Source organism: Orycteropus afer, unplaced genomic scaffold (genome assembly GCF_000298275.1).
Source record: "Orycteropus afer afer isolate SDZICR_OR568_19922 unplaced genomic scaffold, OryAfe1.0 scaffold00038, whole genome shotgun sequence".
Classification (NCBI taxonomy): Eukaryota; Metazoa; Chordata; class Mammalia; order Tubulidentata; family Orycteropodidae; genus Orycteropus; species Orycteropus afer.
In genome coordinates, this window is record NW_006921625.1 from 1,152,178 (window position 1) to 1,170,574 (window position 18,397).

At 43.6% G+C, this 18,397-nt stretch overlaps 1 protein-coding gene across 1 annotated transcript in view; it reads right to left on the reverse strand.

The window, feature by feature from the left end:
- LRRC27 (leucine rich repeat containing 27) overlaps nucleotides 1-17,892 on the reverse strand; it is a 49,801-nt gene extending 31,909 nt beyond the window's left edge. Inside the window, exons 1-3 of the mRNA XM_007936785.2 lie at nucleotides 17,680-17,892; nucleotides 15,992-16,122; nucleotides 12,182-12,240 (exon numbers count right to left, since the gene is read on the reverse strand). Coding sequence (XP_007934976.2) covers nucleotides 12,182-12,240; nucleotides 15,992-16,122; nucleotides 17,680-17,892 — 403 coding nt within the window. The remainder of the gene's footprint in view (nucleotides 1-12,181; nucleotides 12,241-15,991; nucleotides 16,123-17,679) is intronic.
- Nucleotides 17,893-18,397: the final 505 nt, after the last annotated feature.

The window sequence follows — 18,397 nt, forward strand, 5'->3', positions numbered from 1 at the left end:
TTTTTTTTAATGATTTTGAGTTTAATTCTATATTGTTCTCTCATTCTATCCAGGATCTCCTACATAGATCTCCCTCATAGTGGCTGACATTGGTAGCTGGGCACCATCTAGTTCTTCTGGTCTCACAGTCGTATAGGCTGAGAATCGCATGGTGTACCAGTCACTTTGACTAATTGTTTCCACGCATCTTTGGTTTTCTTCATTCTTCTTTCCTCTGGAAAAGGAGAGACCCATCATTGCATCTAGATGGCTCCTTGCAAGCTTTTAAGATTCCAGTCACTACTCACCAAAGTAGGAGGTGGAACAATGTTTTTGTGTAGTATGTTATGCCAGTTGAGCTTGATGTCCCCTGCAACTGTGGTCCTGAGCCCACAGGTCCAACTACTCACTCCCTCTAGATAGGTGGCTGTGGCCAAGAAGTGACTACAACCTTGTCCCCTGTCAGCTCTACTATATACCTGGGAATTCTTACAGAACATACCAATACACTTGTAGAAACATTGTATGCCAACCCTATAAATGGTCATGGGCACACACCTCCTGCCTTGTTGTTGCTGTTGTTGTTATATGCCACCAAGATGGGCCCAACTCATAGCGACCCCTCCTTGGGTTTCAGGTGGTATCATTACGAAGTAGATTACCCAACCTTCCTTCCAAGGAGTGGCTAGTGGGTTTGAACCGCCAGCCTTCTGGTTAGCAGTCAAGTACCTTAAGCACTATGCTACCAGAGCTCCTCCCCCTTGCATAGACATACCTAATAGTTCAGCCTGTCTACCCATCTATCCACCCGTAGATCAATGTTTGCCTTCACCAACAATGCAGTACTATATGTGAAAAGGGTTCATCTTTGTTGTCTGTACCTCCCATGCATCTCTCTCTGTCTTCCTCTTCTTTAAGAGGAAGTGTGTTGATCACTCACATTTGGTACATTGCCCTTCTCTTCACCAAAATCAATACCTGTCTCTACCTATCTAGCAGTGTTCCCTCCCCTCCCCTCCCACCCCTAGTAACCAACAAAGAAAATTTCCTTCCATATATAAACCTTTCCTTGACTTTTTATAATAATGGACTTATACAATATTCATCCTTCTGTGATTGGCTTATTTCACTCAGCATAATGTCCTCCAAGTTCATCCATGTTATACGGTGTTTTGCAGATTACACATTATTCTTTGGGGTTGCATAGAATTCCATTGTAGTACATGTACCATAGTTAGGTTATCCATTCTTCAGCTGATGGGCACCTACATACTGAAGGAAGAAGTCAAAGCTGAACTGAAGGAACTGCCGAAGAACAAGGCTCCAGGAATTGACGAAATGCCCATTGAGATGTTTCAACAAACAGATGCCCCACTGGAGGCACTCACTCAGTTATGCAAAGAGATTTAGAAGACAGCTACCTAGCTAACTTACTGGAAGAAATTCATATTTGTACCCATTTCAAAGCAAGGTGAGCCCACAGAATGTGGAAATTATCAAGCAATATCATTAATATTGCATGCAAGTAAAATCTTACTGAAGATAATTCAAAAATGGTTGCAGCAGTATATTGACAGAGAACTTCCAGAGGCGCAAGACAGATTCAGAAGAGGACGTGTAACAAGGCATACCTTGCTAATGTCAGATGGATCTTGGCTCAAAGCAAAGAATTCCAGAAAGATGTTTACTTGTGTTTTATTGACTATGCAAAAGCATTGATTGTGTGGATCATAACAAATTGTGGATAACATTGAGAAGAATGGGAATTCCAGAACACTTAATTGTACTCATGAGGAACCTGTACATGGACCAGGAGGCTGTCGTTTGAATGGAACAAGGGGACAATGCATGGTTTAGAGTCAGGAAGGGAGTGCGTCAGGGTTGTGTCCTTTCACCATACTTATTCAATCTGTATGCTGAGCAAATAATCTGAGAAGCTGGACTATATGAAGAAGAACGTGGTCTCAAGATTGGAGGAAGAATCATTAACCTGCAATATGCTGACAACACAACTTTGCTTGCTGAAAGTGAGGATTACTTGAAGCGCTTACTGATGAAGATTCAAGAATACAGTCTGCAGTATGGATTACATCTCAATATAAAGAAAACAAAAATCCTCACAACTGGGTCAGTGAGCAGCATCACAATAAATGGAGAAAAGACTGAGGTTGTCAAAGACTTCACATTACTTGGTTCTACAATCAACATTAATGGAAACAGCAGTCAGGATATCAGACGACATGAAACACTGGGCAAGTCAGCTGCAAAGATCTCTTCCAAGTGCTGAAGAGCAAAGATGTCTCCTTGAGGACTAGGGTGCGCCTGACCCAAGCCATGATATTTCCAATCACCTCATATGCATGTGAGAGCTAGACAGTGAATAAGGAAGACTGAAGAATTGATGCTTTTGAGTTGTGGTGCTGGTGAAAAATGCTGAAAGTACCATGGACTGCTAAAAAAATTAACAAATCTGTCCTGGAGGAAGTGCAGCCTGAATACTCCTTGGAAGTGAGAATGGCCAGACTTCGTCTCACCTACTTTGGTCATGTTTTCAGAAGGGACCATTCCCTGGAGAAAGGTGTCATGTTTGGCAAGGTAGAGGGTCAGCAAAAGAGGGAGGGCCTCAACAAGATGGACTAACACAGTAGCTGCAGCGATGGGCTCAAGAATAGCAGCAACCACGGAGCTGGCACAGGACTGGGTGGTGTTTTGTTCTGCTGTGCATGGGGTCGCTATGAGTCGAAGACAACTCAATGGCACATAACAACAACAGCATGTTAAATCTCTCAGTTAGTTCCAGTATATTTTTGACTGGGTCTCTTGGATTTTCTAAGTATAGGATCATATCATCAGCAAATAGGGATAGTTTGACTTCCTCCTTACCAATTTGGATGCCTTTGATTTCCCTTCCTTGCCTTATTGCCCTGGCTAGGACTTCCAATACAATGTTGAATAGAAGTGGTGATAGAGGGGATCCTTGTCTGGTTCCTGTTCACAAGCAGAATGGTTTCAGTCTATCTACATTGAAAATAACATTGGCTGTTGGCTTTGTATACATGCCCTTTATTATGCTGAGGAATGTCCCTTCTACTCCTATTTTGCTGAGAGTTTTGATCAGGAATGGGTGTTGGATTTAATCAAATGCCTTTTCTGCACTGATATGATCATGTGGTTCTTTTTCTTTGTTTTATTTATGTGGTGAATGACATTGATTGTTGATTGTTTTTCTAATGTTGAACCATCCTTGCATACCTGATATGAACCCCACTTGGTCATAATGAATTGTTTTTTTGATATGTTTTTGGAGTCTATTGGCTAGGATTTTGTTGAAGATTTTTACATCTTCATTCATGAGCTCTGGTAGCACAGTGCCTAAGGCACTTGACTGCTAACCAGAAGGCTGGCGGTTCAAATCTATCAGCCACTCCTCAGAAGGAAGATTGGGCAATCTACTTCCGTAGTGATACCATCTCAGAAACCCAAGGGGGGTTCACTATGAGGCGGGTCTGATTCGATGGCACATAACAATATTCATGGAGCGTATTCATCTGTAGTTTTCCTTTTCAGTGATGCCTTTGCCTGGTTTTAGTATCAAGGTTATGCTTGCTTCATAAAATGAATTTGGGAGGATTCCATGTTTTTGTATGTTTTGGAATAGTAAGATTGGTGTCAGTTCTTCTCTGAATGTTTGGTAGAATTCTCCAGTAAAACCGTCTGGGCCAGGACTTTTTTGTTGTTGGTAATTTTTTTTATGACCTATTCAATTTCTTCTTTTGTTATGTTTCTGTTCAACTTTTCCACCTCAGTCTGTGTTAGTTTAGGTAAGTAATGTATTTCTAGAAATCTATTTCTTCCAGATTTTCAAATTTGTTGGAGTACAGTTCCTCGGAGTATCCTGATATTATCCTTTTCATTTCAGTTAGTTTTGTTGTGATGTTGCCCATTTCATTTCTTATTCATATTATCTGTATTCTCTCACTCTTTTTGTTAAATTTGCCAGCGGTTTGTGTCAATTTTATTAATCTTTTCAAAAAACCAACTTCTAGTCTTGATTTTTTCTATTCTCTTTATAGTTTCTGATTCATTTATTTCTGCTTGAATCTTTATTATTTCCTTTCTTCTGGTAACTATAGCCTTTTCTTGCCGTTCTTTTTCTAATCATTGGAGATGTTGGCTTAAAAGTGTTGATTTTGGCTCTTTCTTCCTTTCTGATGTGTGCATTGATTGCTATAAATTGCCCTCTGATCACTGCTTTTGCTGTGTCACAAAGATTTTGGTATGCTGTGTTTTCATTCTTGTTTGATTCAAGGAATTTTTTCTTTCTTTTCTGACCCACGTTCTCACAGAGGGTGTTGTTCAATTTCCATGTCTGCTCTTTTTCTGTTGGTCTTCCTATTGTTGATTTCTAATTTCATAGCATTGTGATCTGAGAAGATGTTTTGCAGCATTTCAATGTTATTAAATTTATTAAGGCTTGCTTTATGGCCTAACATATGGCCAATCATGGAGAATGTTCCATGTGCACTGGAAAAGAATGCATATTGTGCTATTGTTGGGTGAAGTGCTTTGTAGATGTCTATAATGTGAAGTTGGTGGGTTATATTGTTTAGCTCTTCTGCATCTTTGTTGAGTTTCTTTCCAGTTGTTCTTTCATTGAAAGTGGTATATTAAAGTCTCCTACCCCTACTGTCTGGTAGCATAGTGCCTAAGGCACTTGACTGCCAACCAGAAGGTTGGCAGTTCAAACCCACTAGCAAGTCCTCGGAAGGAAGGCTGGGCAATCCTACTTCCATAGTGATGCTGCCTCGGAAACCCAAGGAGGGGTCACTGAGTCGGGGCTGACTCAATGGCAAATAACAACAACAACAACAACCCCTACTGTGGAGTCATCTATTTGCCTTTTCAATTCTGTTAAAAGTCTGATTTATATATTTGGGGTTCTTTCATTGGGTCCATATTTATTATGGTTATATCTTCTTATTCAATTGATCCTTTATCATTATATAACATCCTTACTTGTCTCTTATGGTGGTTTTTGTCAATTTGATCAGAAATTAGTATTGCCACCCTGCTCTTTTTTGGTTGCCATTTGTTTGATAAATCTTTTTCAACAGCACTTAATGTTCTGGTTACCTAGTGCTGCTCTGACAAGAAATATACCACAAATGGGATGGCCTTAACAAACAGGAGTTTATTGTCTCAAAATTGGGAGGCTTTAAGTCCAAGTTCAAAGTGCCAGGCTCTGGGGGCTGGGTGAAAGCCACTCAGTCTTGGGCTTCAGCTCTGCCTCCAGCTCCCAGCCCACTGAAGCTTGAGGCTTCTCTTCACTCAGACAGCTGCTGGCTGCTGAGGCTGCCAAGCCCAAGGTTGACAAGCACAGTTCTGCTATTACCAAATCACAGAGCAGGCCATTAATTCAAGTCCAGTGTAAGTCCCAAGGTCAGCAGAGCATAGCAGGCTGCTGATCAATGACACGGCTACACGCAGGGTCCAAGCATGCCACAGGTTATAGATCATTCTCAAAGCTTCTCCTTATATACAGGAAGCAGAGCACATCCCAAAGGCAGCTACTCAGCTGCTTGTAGTAGATTCCACCATGGACTTGATTTCCACTCAATCAAGCCCAGCCAAGTTGACAAACATACAACACAAACGTATCTACCACACATAACAACAACAATCTTTTTCCAACCTTTGATTCTTAGTCTACTTTTGTCTTTGTCTCTAAGATATGTCTCTTGTGGACAGCATATTGATGGGTTATGCTTTCTAATCCAGCCTGCAACTCTCCGTCTCTTGAGTGGTGCATTTAATCCACTAACATTCAGTGTAATTATCAACAAGTATGAATTGGTTGCTGTCATCTTGTTATGTGTTTTTTTTTGTGGTGTTCCTGGTTTCTTTGTTCCATAAAATTTTCTGTGCTGAACTCATTATGTTTATGAATTGTGTTATCATTTTCTTTATTGCTATGGTTTTAGTATTTGCCAATATTTGTGTTTATCCTTTTATTATTATTATTATTGTGATGTGAGGGTTTATCAATTTTCTTTGAGGTTACCCTGTGATTTATAATTTTCTCCCTGAGTTTAGAACAATCCATTCTATCTTGCAACTCTCTTGACTTCCTCACCATTTAGAAGTTCTATAACTACACTTAGTTTTTCCCTCTTTTTGGTTTATAGTTGTCCTCATTTGTCAACTGATGTCTCTGGTTCCCTGTTTACAATCTTGTAAGCTTACTTTACTTTGGACACTACTTCCATAGCTGTGTTGGTTTCTGGGTTATATCATCTTACATATTAATGGTCAGATGTTGTTTGGTGTTATTGGTTCTCTGTTCAAAGGACTCCCTTTAGTATCTCATGTAAAGTTGGTCTGGTTTTTACAAATTCCTTTAATTTCTGCTTATCTGGAAATCTCTTAATTTTACCATCATATGTGAGGGACAATTTTGTTGGATATATAATTCTTGGTTGGAAATTTTTCTCTTTTAGGGTTTTTTATATACCATCCCACTGCCTTCTTGTTTGCATGGTTTCTGCTGAGAAATCAGAGCTTATTCTTTCTGGTTGTCCTTTGTAGGTAACTTTACATTTTTCCTGTGCTGCTTTCAGGATTCTTTGTCTTTGGTTTTGATGAGTGTGATGATGATATGTCTTGGTGCCTTTTTTTGGGGGGGGGGGCCTCGTCTATCCTATTTTGGGTTCCTTGAACTTCCTGAACAGATACAGTCTCATCTTTCATCATATCAGGGAAGTTCTCTTCCAACAAATCTTGGACAATTTTCTCAGTTTTCTTTTTCTCTTCTTGTTCTGGAATTGTGATTACATATAGGTTATACCTTTTAATGGTAATCCCATATGAACCTAAGGCTTTCTTCATTTTGTTTTAATCTTTATTCTGGCCGATCCCTTTACAAAGTACTGAGGTATTTGTCTTTGATCTCATTAACTGTCTTCCATTGATTCAATTCTACTCCTTTGCCCTGTCAACGTGTTATCTATTTCTGAAAATTTAGTATTAATCTTCTGGATTTATATCTGTAGATTTTGTACCGTTTCTAATGTTCCATTTGTTTTGTCATTTTGTTTTTGTATTTTCTTCCAAAATTGTCCTAGGGTTTTGTCTGTGTTTTCCTTTATCTGTCCCTCAATTCTTTGAAGATTATCTAAGTCTAATTCTTTTGAATTCCTTATCAGGAAGTTCCAATGCTGCTTCTTCCTCAGGGGTATGTTCTGGGTCTGTATCCTGCTCCCTTGTTTCCACCACTTTGTTTCTTCGTGTGGACTCTGATGGTCTGTTGTCTCTAAGACATTGTGATGTTGTTGTATTTAGATCTCTGTTAACTGTGAAACGCAGTTAAGGGTGAGGTCAGGCTCTTCTTGGTGGTCGTTTATTGTTGTTCACTTGGTGGAGAAGGAAGTGGTGGTTCTCACTCAGTAAGTTGAGCTGCAGGAGGTGAGGGTGTGGTTGCATCATATGGGCACAGTTGCTGTCTCCCGCGCAGTTAGACAAAAACAACAAACAAGTAAAAGCAAGAGGACAAAATATATATACCGCATAAACACACAGGAACAATCACCAAAAAAAGAAAAAAAAAACCAACCTGCAATATCTGGGGAGGAGGCAATAAGAGAAAAGAAGTAGAGTAGGAGAATAATGAAAAAACATGCAAAAAATGCAAAAAGAAAAACAAGGAATGGGGAGAACCACAAGAAAGAAAAAGAATGGGAACCAGGAACAGGGAAAAGAGAAAAAGCTGAAAACTAGAACCTTTCCAGTGTTCGTGTCTGGAATCTCCTTGTGGTCCCTGGCAAGTGGAGCCTATTCTTAGCTCCTTGGAATATGGGAGAACGTTGTCGTTTTAAATATCCAAAATGGCTGAACCACTTGTAAACATACAAAATGACTACACCCCACGGACAGCCAAAAGTCCACGGCTCAGCCTGTCTCCCTCTTTGCTGCTTCCCCTTTCATTCATCGTCACCAGTGCTGTCTTCCGTGCAGCCTCTGGGTGCTCCTGTTGTTATCTGCCATCAAGTCGGATCCGACTCATAGCAAGCCCTCCTTGGGTTTCCGAGGCAGTATCACTACAGAAGTAGATTGCCCAACCTTCCTTCCAAGGAGGGGCTGGTGGGTTTGAACTGCCAGCCTTCTGGTTAGCAGTCAAGTGCCTTAGGCACTACGCTACCAGAGCTAGCAGGGCTGATCTTTAGGTCAATTCTCAGGTCCCTACACCACCTTGCAATATCCAAGCTGTCCACGCTGTCAGGATTGCCAACGGACTGCAGCTCCATATGTCTACTTTTTTGGTGTTTTCATGCAGGTTCTTCCACAAGTTGGAGCCCAGTCCACTTATGTATCCTTCCCTTCAAAGCTCAGGGCTCCAGGATTATCCTCTGTATCTGTGTCAATGGGTTCCCCTTTTGTTTGTTGAAGAGGGTCTGTGCAGTCTTTCCGCCTATTCCACCATCTTACTGGAATGCTCTCATACAGAAACTGTTTTAAAAAAGAGTGAAGAAGAGAACTCTTCCAACTTATTCTATGAGGCCAGTAAACAGTTGGACATGAAAGACAGACAGATACAAGAAAACTGCAGACCAGTATCCCTCATGAAAATAAGTGTCACAAGCCTTAACAAAGTATTAACCACATATCAACATACAAAAATAATTATGCTTTATGACAAAGACAGGTTTATTCTAGGAATAAAAGATGATTTTTACATCCAAAAATCAACTGATAGAAAGCATACTAGTAATAGAAAAAAGGGCTTTTTGATCATATCAACAGAAGATGTGACAAAATACAATGCCATTCATGACAAAAATTCTCAACCAAGGATAGAAGAAACTTCTTTAATCAAATAAAAACATATTTACAGAAACCCTACATATAACATCACACTTACTAAAAAGACTTTAGTAAGTCTTTTTTCACCATAAGATGGTCAATGTGTCAAAGCCCCGGGCAGTAAGGTGGATCACACCTGAGGCCAGCGAGTGGGGGTTGATCAGACCATGAAGGAAACCTGGAGGCTCAATGCTAAGACTTAGGAAGCACCGTGTAATCTATCATGGCCCTGCAGCTGGAAGACCGAAGCTCAGGGAGCTTCCTGGGGGGTGAGAGTGAACATGTTCTTGGGAGGGTATGTGAATTCCCTGGAGACATGCCCTATGTGGATCCTTTTTTTCTGCTAAATTAAAGATAGCCCTTTCCCCAGGGTTTTCAAGTCCTATCAATGGATTATTAGGCCTAAGAAATCAAGAAGCGGTACCCAGTGACCTGGCCCTGGGTGACTGGGCATGAGGGAGAAAGGGCTGCATAGAGCAGCAGGGGACTGGAGTGACTAGAGAAGGAAGGCTGAGGTGTCTACAGGACACTACAGGGATTTGCTACCCACTCTCAGAAGTGGGTATTTTTGCCACCCTAAAGTGGTTTGACATGATTAGCACAGCAAGCAGGGTTAGTGAAGAAACACTCCTCGAGAGTGAAATTGGGACCAATACAAGGATGTCCACTCTCACTTATTCCCCTCAACATTACACAGGACGGGCTAGGTGGTATAGTAAGACAAATAATAATAATACTTAAAGGTGTACATCTGGGAAAATAAGACATGAGAGTGTCTTTATTCACAGATGGCACAATCTTCTATGTAGAAAATTCCTACAGAACACACACAAATAGAAAAACGTGAGTTTTGCAAGGATACAAGAGTAGAAAAACATTGTAATTTTTAGGGCATTGAGCAAAGTACTCGAAAGGTATTCCTTCAGTAGTAGAAAAAAATCAGACCTAGGTTAAAGGTGATGGTGGTGCAGAGGTTAAAGCGTTTGGCTGCTAACCAAAAGGTCAGAAGTTTGAACCCACCAGCTGCTCTGCAGGAGAAAGATAAGGCAGTCTGCTGCCATCAAGAGTTACAGTCTTGGAAATCCTATGGGGCAAATCTACTCTGTCCTATAGGGTGGCTATGAGTTGGAATCAACTCAGTGGGAGTGGGTTTTGGGGATTTAGGGTAAAGCCTGCTCTGTTCCAGACAGACAAAACTGTTTCCAAGTAACTGAAATGCAGCCCAGAAGAAGAGTATTTCAAAACGCAGATATCTAAAACACTTAAAAATACATTTTACACAAGGTCAAGTATATTTATAGAAACACAAAAATATTCAGCCCTCAACAAGGATATAATCCACAAACTTGACATTCAATCAAGAATTACCATGCACGCGAACAAGTAAGAAGTACGATCTGTAACATGAAGACTAAACCAGAAAATTCTACACAGATGATAGAATTAATAATTAAGAAGACTGAAATTCAGTATAACTACATTTCAAGGAGCTCTGGTGGCACAGTCATTAAGACATTTGGCTGCTAATCAAAAGGTTGGCAGTTTGAACCCACCAGCTGCTCCATGGGAGAAAGATGAGGCAGTCTGCTTCTGAGAAGACTGACAGTTTTGGAGACCTAGTGGGGCAGTTTTACTCTATCCTACAGGGTGGCTATGAGTTAGAGTTGATTTGATGGCAGTGGATTTTTATAAGTACGTTCCATATATTCAAGAAGGGTGAGAAAAGCCAAGCATGTAAAGAAGAGACATGGAAGTTTTTTTAAAAAAGACCAAAATGAACTTTCAGAGATGAAAAGTTTACTGGATGAAACCAACAGCAGAAGAAAAGATCAGTGTACATGAAGACAGCTGGAGAGTGAAGGTATGGCTGACCTTCACCTCAAGAGAACAAGCTTTATGCTGATCCTGGCTCTTACCCGTCACGGAAGTAGAGGAGATCAGACGTTAGATTACAAGTTACTCTTAAGAACAGTAGAGATCATGGTGAAAGGCAATTGTGAGATCTATGCATTTAATGAAGATACAGCCTAGACTGGAGGCCAGCTAGTTTGCAGGACAGAACAAGTACATAAAATCTCTGGGAGGAGCCCTCCTGAAGTCAGAACAAATAGCAAAAAGGGATCTCGGAAACTATTCCATCAGGAGTCACAATTCGACCAGATTAGTTTGCAGAGCAATTGAGGCCTCAAGGCATCATCAAAAACAATTGTACAATTATCTGGCAATCAGTGGAGCTGAGCTGCTGAGTGGGGCTGGGAAGGAGAGGGACAGAGTCCTGTGCCACTGTTGTCCCTGGTGGGCAGACCCAAAGATGTGTCTCACTGAGGTACAACACTAGAGGCTTAACACTGTGTATGTGTGTGTATGTGTATGTGTGTGAGAGAAAGAGAGAGAGAGAGAGAAAGAGAGAACGAGAGAACGAGAGAGAAAGAAAGAGTTCATTAAAACAATCCAGCTAGACACTAAAAAATAAGCAAGCAAATAACAAGTCCCAGGGGGAAAGGGTGAGACTGGTGCTCAGAGCTGCTATATTATCTAAAATGTCCAGTTTCCAACCAAAAATTACAGGACATGCAAAGAAACAGGAAGGATGGGCCAAACATCAGAGGAAAAAAAGCATACAACGAGAACTGCCTGCGAGACAGACCAGATGTCAGATTTAACAAGAAAAACTTCAATACAGCCATTATAAATATGTTCACAGGACTAAAGGAAACTATGATTAAATAAGCAAAGGATGATGACAATGTCACACCAAATAAAGATTATCAATAAAGAGTAGCAATTACAAAAAAAGAACAAATGGAGACGCTGCAGTTAAAAAATATAAAAAGAGAAATAAAAAATTTATCAGAAGGGCTCAAGAGATTTGCCAGAAGAAGTAACTAGCAAATGTGAAGACAGATGCATAGAGATTATGAAATCTGAAGAGAGACAAAAAATTAGCGACTCCATGCAGAGGCATACAAAATAATTATGGACCATGATCAAGTGGGACTCATCCCAGGAATACCACTTATGTGTTCATAGAAGGCTGACAAAGGTAGGGGCAATTTTTCTTACGCTATATTTTGGGTACAAAGATCTTCAATTATACTGTTCCTTAAACCTGCTGCCACAGAGCTGATTCTAATTCATAGTGACCACTCATGCTGTCAAACTTTTACACATATAATACCCATAATACAAGTAAAGCTGCGGGGAGCTGTATCATCCTCAAGTCTAGAAGTGATTTTACAAGTCATTTAGCCCACGTTTCTGTATTATGCCTGACTTTCCCATGGCAAGTCCCAGTAAGTTCAAATGACAGCACTTAAAACCTGTCTTCTGTTTTTGTAATACTTACCCAGCTCCACAGGTAACATTTTGATAGGATTTCTTTCTAAAAGCAAAGTTTTCAAATGCCTTTAAAACAAAACAAAATAATAATTTTGAAAGCAGAAAATTAAATGACCACCCTTAAAATATACCATGAAATTTCATTTTTGTTCTTTAAAGGGGCAGCTTTAATACAGTTGTACACATTTCTATATTTAAAGATATAGACACACACACACATATTGTCCACTGCCATTAAAAATGTGGCTCTAAACTGGCTGACCTAAGCCAGACTTCTCATCAGCACTACTAACCTTCGGTGGCAGATAAAAATTTGTGGGTGGCTATCCTTGGAATTCTAAGATGTTGGCAGCACCCACAGCCTCCACTCATTAAACGCCAGTAGTCCCTCCCCAGTTTTCACAATCACAAAAGTCTCTTAGACATTGCCAAAGCCTCTTGGCAGCAGAACTGGCCCAGACTGAGAAGCCCTGATATGGGCTGGTACCCCAAGTGGTACCAGTGTCTGCTGAGATGTGTTTTGAGGAAGGCCAGGCTTTGAAGACACTCTAGGAGGAAGGTTTCCTGTGGTAAAAAACGCTGGGGAGATCTCTACTGCACAGTGCATCATATGCACAGTGCATGACTCTGAGAAGTCTTAAGGTCAGGAAGCAGGTTTAAGGTAGCGTTTCCTGAACATACGTGACCACAGAGTCCATCTTTCATCTCACTAACATTGTGCAGTGCAGCCATCAGGAGGCTCTCGCCTATCCTGTTTTTGTTGGCTTTTATGGATTCTCCTGTTTTTCTTTCTTCTCCTAAGGGTTAAGTCAAGTTCCACCCTCTCTGAAGAGCTGTTTCATGTTAATAGTTGGTAGTAAACCATTGACATGAGCACTCCCGCTCATCTCCACCCCATCTTCCCTGAATCTCACTGAGCACTGACACCTGTAACCAGCCCCTCCCTCTAGGCTCTGGGAATGCAATTCCAGGTGTTATTTCACAGGTTGTGTGTGTGTGTGTGTGTGCCAGTACCTTCACAATTTAAGAATGTAAAGTCCTTGAAGACAGAGGCTATGTACTTTGCTGCTTCTAATTTCTTATAAAATCTACCACAAAATACATCAGAGAGGAGGGAGGGAGGAAGGCATGTTTACCAACTACCAACGTGAAAGTACACAGGGGATTTTTCACCCATCTGATATCGTAAGATAATTCTTGTGCACACTTCAAATGATAAACTTATCAATCTTAATCCCTTAAAAATGATCAGTAATTCTGTTTACTCACTGATCACTTCCTATCACTGACTCTCCACTGAGCATGTAAATTTATATTGAATTGGATTTGCTTGATTAAGGAGGCATATGAACTGATCAATACTTTCTCGTCCTGTCTCTGCTAGCAAGCTTACAGCCAGACATTGAGAAGGGAGAACATTAATACTGTCATTGTTTTAACCACACATTTTGAAAAGATTAAGGCTTTTAATAAGCCCACAATTACTTAAAATTCCTAATTAATATGTTTGGGCTCTTCAGCAAGTTGATCTACTTTAATGATATATGGGCTGTAAAGCACATGCAAGATTATATCTTAAACCCATTAAGCAGCTGGCTTTGACTGGCAAAGTCAAAGAATCCCCAAATTTCAGAATTGTGTTTATTTTCAGAAAATGCGTCACACTTACGGGACTAGGCTTTAGTTTATTTTTACCCTTTGAGTAGCAGTTACTCTCCAGAATTAGATGCTAAGGCAAAAACAACGTGGACAAAAAGAAGTCCATTATTCTAAGCACAGACCTTTGAAAAACTGGGCCTTCTCCCACTGCCCAGGACCACAAGCTCAGAAGATCCACAAGGCCACTCAGGTCAAGCTCCCAGGACAAGGTGGCTCAGACTCCTATCCTGCCACCAGCTGGCCAGCCAGGGCTCAGCACATGCCAGTGGCACCTCGTTGGAACCCAAGAACCCTGCCCTCCTGCTGTCACGTGTGCACCCTAGCAGGTGTCCTGCACCGCGTACCTAACGTTCCAGGGCTGCCCTGATGTTTCAGAGGGGCTGTCAGCTGTCTGACACAGACGTGCTTCAGAACTGGGGAGGTGCCCCTGGACACGTCCCTTCCTCCCAGGGCCCACACCCTGCCATCCCCGGCCCTCTCGGCCCCTCTCCACTGCAGCAGCTTCCTGGCTGGTCTCCTAACCTCATCCTGACAGTGACTCCATCACCCCCATAGAAAGCCTTGTGACTTCCCATCTTGTTCAGAGCAAGATCCACAGCTGCAGCCAAGCACAGCTGCTGCCCTCTGTGAGGCCACCTCCCCACACACCTTGCTCGCATCAGTCGTGGCATCCTTGCTGCCCCCCACCTGCCCAGCCCACTCCCACCTCAGGCCTCTGTGGGCTGTCCTCTGCCCAGAAACGTGCTCCCCCGATGACGCGGCTTACTCCTTCCTTCCGAGTCCTGGTCAAGGATCATGTGCAAGCACTACCTACTCTCCGCCCGTCGCTGTTCTCGGCGCCCATCGTGGCTGGCACACTGTGTGTTTATCTGTCATCTGTCTCTAAGGTCCCCACTGGAGTGCAGCTCCCTGACTGTGCCAGCTTCACCCCCATGTGCTCTGGGCAGCATACAGGAGGTGCTCGGCAGTGCTGGCTGACGGACTTTGTAATGAATTCTTTATCTCAGTGATAAATAAATAAATACATTCTTTACCTCACTCCTGATAAGGTGCATGCCAGGCATCAGAGACTTCTGCGACCTCAGAGGAATAAAGGGACTGTGCGGAGCAGGGAGGTGCCCCACAAATCAGCACCCCACATGTGAGTGGGTGAGAAGATGGACTAGGGGGAAGGGTGGGAGGGGGCCTTCAAAAGAAGAATCAGTCATTCTGTGTCCCCAGAGCAGCTCCCAAATGCTTTACTCCTCCGTCGACTCCACCCCAAGGCTGAGCCTGCCCCTAGTGGCTGAGCACCGCCCACAGCTGTCTGCTAGCTCTGGGAGGAGGGAGAGCAGGCATGCTCACTGGAGGCTGTGGCCTGGAATGGGGGCTGGGCAGGCTGCAGGGTGGACTCACACACGTCCTGTCACTGCATTTCCAGCCCCCACAATTACTAGTGTGAAGTTTCAAGTACCTTCCAGGAGGGTCTCCAAGGTTCTCAGAAGCTGTAGGGCTGTGTTCGTCTCTGAATGGAAAGCTGTGGCCATGCAGGGAAGGTCAGGGTGACAGCTGCACAGTACACTGGAGGGACGGGAGGGAAGCCCACAGCTGCTGCAGAGGGCCACGTGAGGACAGGAAGGGCTGGTGTAGTGAAAGTGCCCTGGCGGAAGCCTGCTCTGGCATGGCTGGGATCAGGGCTGCAGAAGCACGGCCGCAGGTCACACACTGCTTGCCCTGGGGTTCAGACGTCCCCCCTGGAAGGATGTTATGATTTACCGGAAACAGACACCCTCAGGTCCTCGGGAGTCCAGTGTCTGGGCTTACCTCCGTCAGCTGCATCTTGAGCCTCCAGGCCACTGATGTGAGGCACCATGGTGTGCAACACAGGGTCAGGGGAAGCAGCAGTGCCAAGCCCACGGGGAGTGCCCAATAAAGGCGCCCTTGCTCCTGGCATTCCCAGCAGCACTAAGTCCCTAAATTATATCCTAAGGATCTGCACTGGGAACATGCAGCCAGCACCCCTTTTAGCTGGCACCGAAAACATCATTCAATGTTTCTATTCTGAAGTCAAAATTCAATCATGAGTAGAAGCAGCAAACCAACCACCCACTAGGCATTCTGCATGTTTTAAGTAGATGACAATTTTTCAACAATTCGTCAACATCAACCTAAGGCTTACTTGTGTGACCCGATCCCCGAGGGAAGAGCTTTAATCCTATTGAAGCGGAGGTCTAGCCACGTCAGGTTCGGCAGCAGCTGGAAGAAGTCTTTAGGAACCGTGCAGAGGGAGTTCCTCTGAAGATACAGTTGCTTCCAGAGGAGAGAAATGATGAATCAGAGAGCGTTCTGTCAGCCAGCACGCAACACGCGACTTCAAAACATGCTACACCCAAGGAACGTCTCCAGAGCCACCAGCCGCTGCAGTCACACACATCACCTTCCAGAGACGAGGCGTCACTGTGCACAGTGTGGACGGCAGGCTGAAGACCAGGAGAGGAGCACCTGCTCAGGCAGTCTTTGGGCAGAAGGTGGTTGCCCATTCAGCAGACGACTCGGGCTCCAGGCCCACGCATGCCACACTTTTCCTGTCAGGTACGCTGACCCCAAACCTAATCCCACAGCTTTTTTTTTCCTTAAATTTTCTCACTGTGATTTGGGTGAAAGTTTACAGAGCAAATTCACTTTCCATTCAACAGTTCATACACATTTTTTGTGGGCAATGCCCATGATGTAACAGCTGTCTTCTCACTCCCTCCCTATAGTTCCCTTTCCCCTGTGTCCTTTCCTTTACCTTCCTGCCCTCTGAGCTGTGTCCCTGTGCAAATACCACCCTTCTGGTCTCCCCTGGTTGGTTGTTCTAAGGAGTATACCTGTGTAATTGTTCACCTTGTACCTGTGTAACTCTTCACCTTGTAGGGCTGTCTATTGCTTGGCTGGAAGCCACGGGAGTGAGTTCAATTCCAGGCTGAAAGGGTGAGTAGGAGCCATAGTCTTGGGGGTTCCACCAATCTCTATCAGACCAGTAAGCCTTGTCTGTTTTATGATTTTGAGTTTTGTTCCACATTTTTCTAAGATCTCCTACTTTGATCCCTTTCCTAGCAGTTGACAGTAGTAGCCAGGCACCATTTAGTTCTTCTGGTCCCAGGGTCAAGCAGACTGAAGTTTGCATGAGCCACGAGTCCCTTAGCCCAACTGTTTCCATGCACCTTGATTTTCTTCATTCTTCTTTGCTCCAGACAGGGAGAGACCAATTGTTGTACCTTAAATGGCTGCTTGCAAGCTTTTAAGACCCCAATTAAAAGCAGGATGCAGCACAGTATTTTTACGTAGTATGTTATGCTAATTGAGCTTGATGTCACCCCCGAGCACGGTGCCCAGCCTGTGAGTCCAGTGCCTCACCCCCTCAGGTGTCTGGCTAGGAAGTCAGTACCACTTTGCTCCACTAGCTCTACAATGCATGTGAACACTCTTAGAGCATCCAGACTCATATGGAAAAATATCATCTGCCAAACTCATATATAATCCCACAGCTTTTCAGTTACTCTTCTCCTTCCTAGGAGGATTTCCGGCACTTTTCTCTCCTAGAGAGACCCACCCACCACCATCATGTTGATTTCGACTCACAGCGACCCTACAAGACAGAATAGAACTGTTCCACAGTGCTCCCAAGGCTGTCGGCCTTTATGGAAGCAGACGGGCTCATTTTTCTCCTGCAGAGCAGATGGTGGGTTTGAACCACCTACCTTCTGGTTACAGCCAAATGTTTTAACCACTGTGCCACCAGAGCTCCTTCTCCTAAAGAGAAGCTTCCACGGAAAAGGCCAAGGGCTGAGCGTGCGACTCTCCTCGAAGGAGCTGCCCACTTACTTTCAGCATGGGCACTCTGAGGACCTCTCCCAGGTGCTGCAGGCCACTCTCACTCAAGTCTAACGCTGGCAAGGAAGAGAGAGACACCCTCTCGGAGGTATCCTCGTGCCCGTCCCAGGAGGTGGGGGCAGGCTCGGGCCTCCCTCTCCCAGCATCATCCTCAGGACCCTCAGCAGCCCCGTGGGGAACTTGGTGAGTGCGGCTCCCCTCCATCTGTCCACCGTGAGAAAGGGGTGTTCCAGCGACTCCTGCTCATCCTCCCTGGTCTGCAGTCACCTGGAAATGAGGGAGGGTGTGGCAGTGCACAGTTAGGTGTGCTCCTATGGTAACACACATAGAACATAAGGACTATGCCATGCAGGGGCACCTAAGCTTACCACATCTTCACTGGCAATCAGAGATGTTGTAAATCTGAACTTTAAATCGGCAAAAAAATGCAATACAAGAAGGTTCAGGTTAAAATTCTCTCCTCCTCAGTTTGTATCCTGAGTCCCAAGATTTAAGGTTAATGCCTGAAAAAATGCAAAGATGCAGAACAGGAATGGTGATGTTAAGAATGCAAGGAGATGAGACCATTTCAACGTCTGTCAATCAGTTGTTTCCTTTCATGAAACACATGGTGGGTCCCTGAGTGTGCAGCTCCCCATTCCACCCTGCGTCTGGGCCAGTCACAGTGCCTTGGGGCCAGCGGTCCAGGTACACTGCTTTGTGTACCACT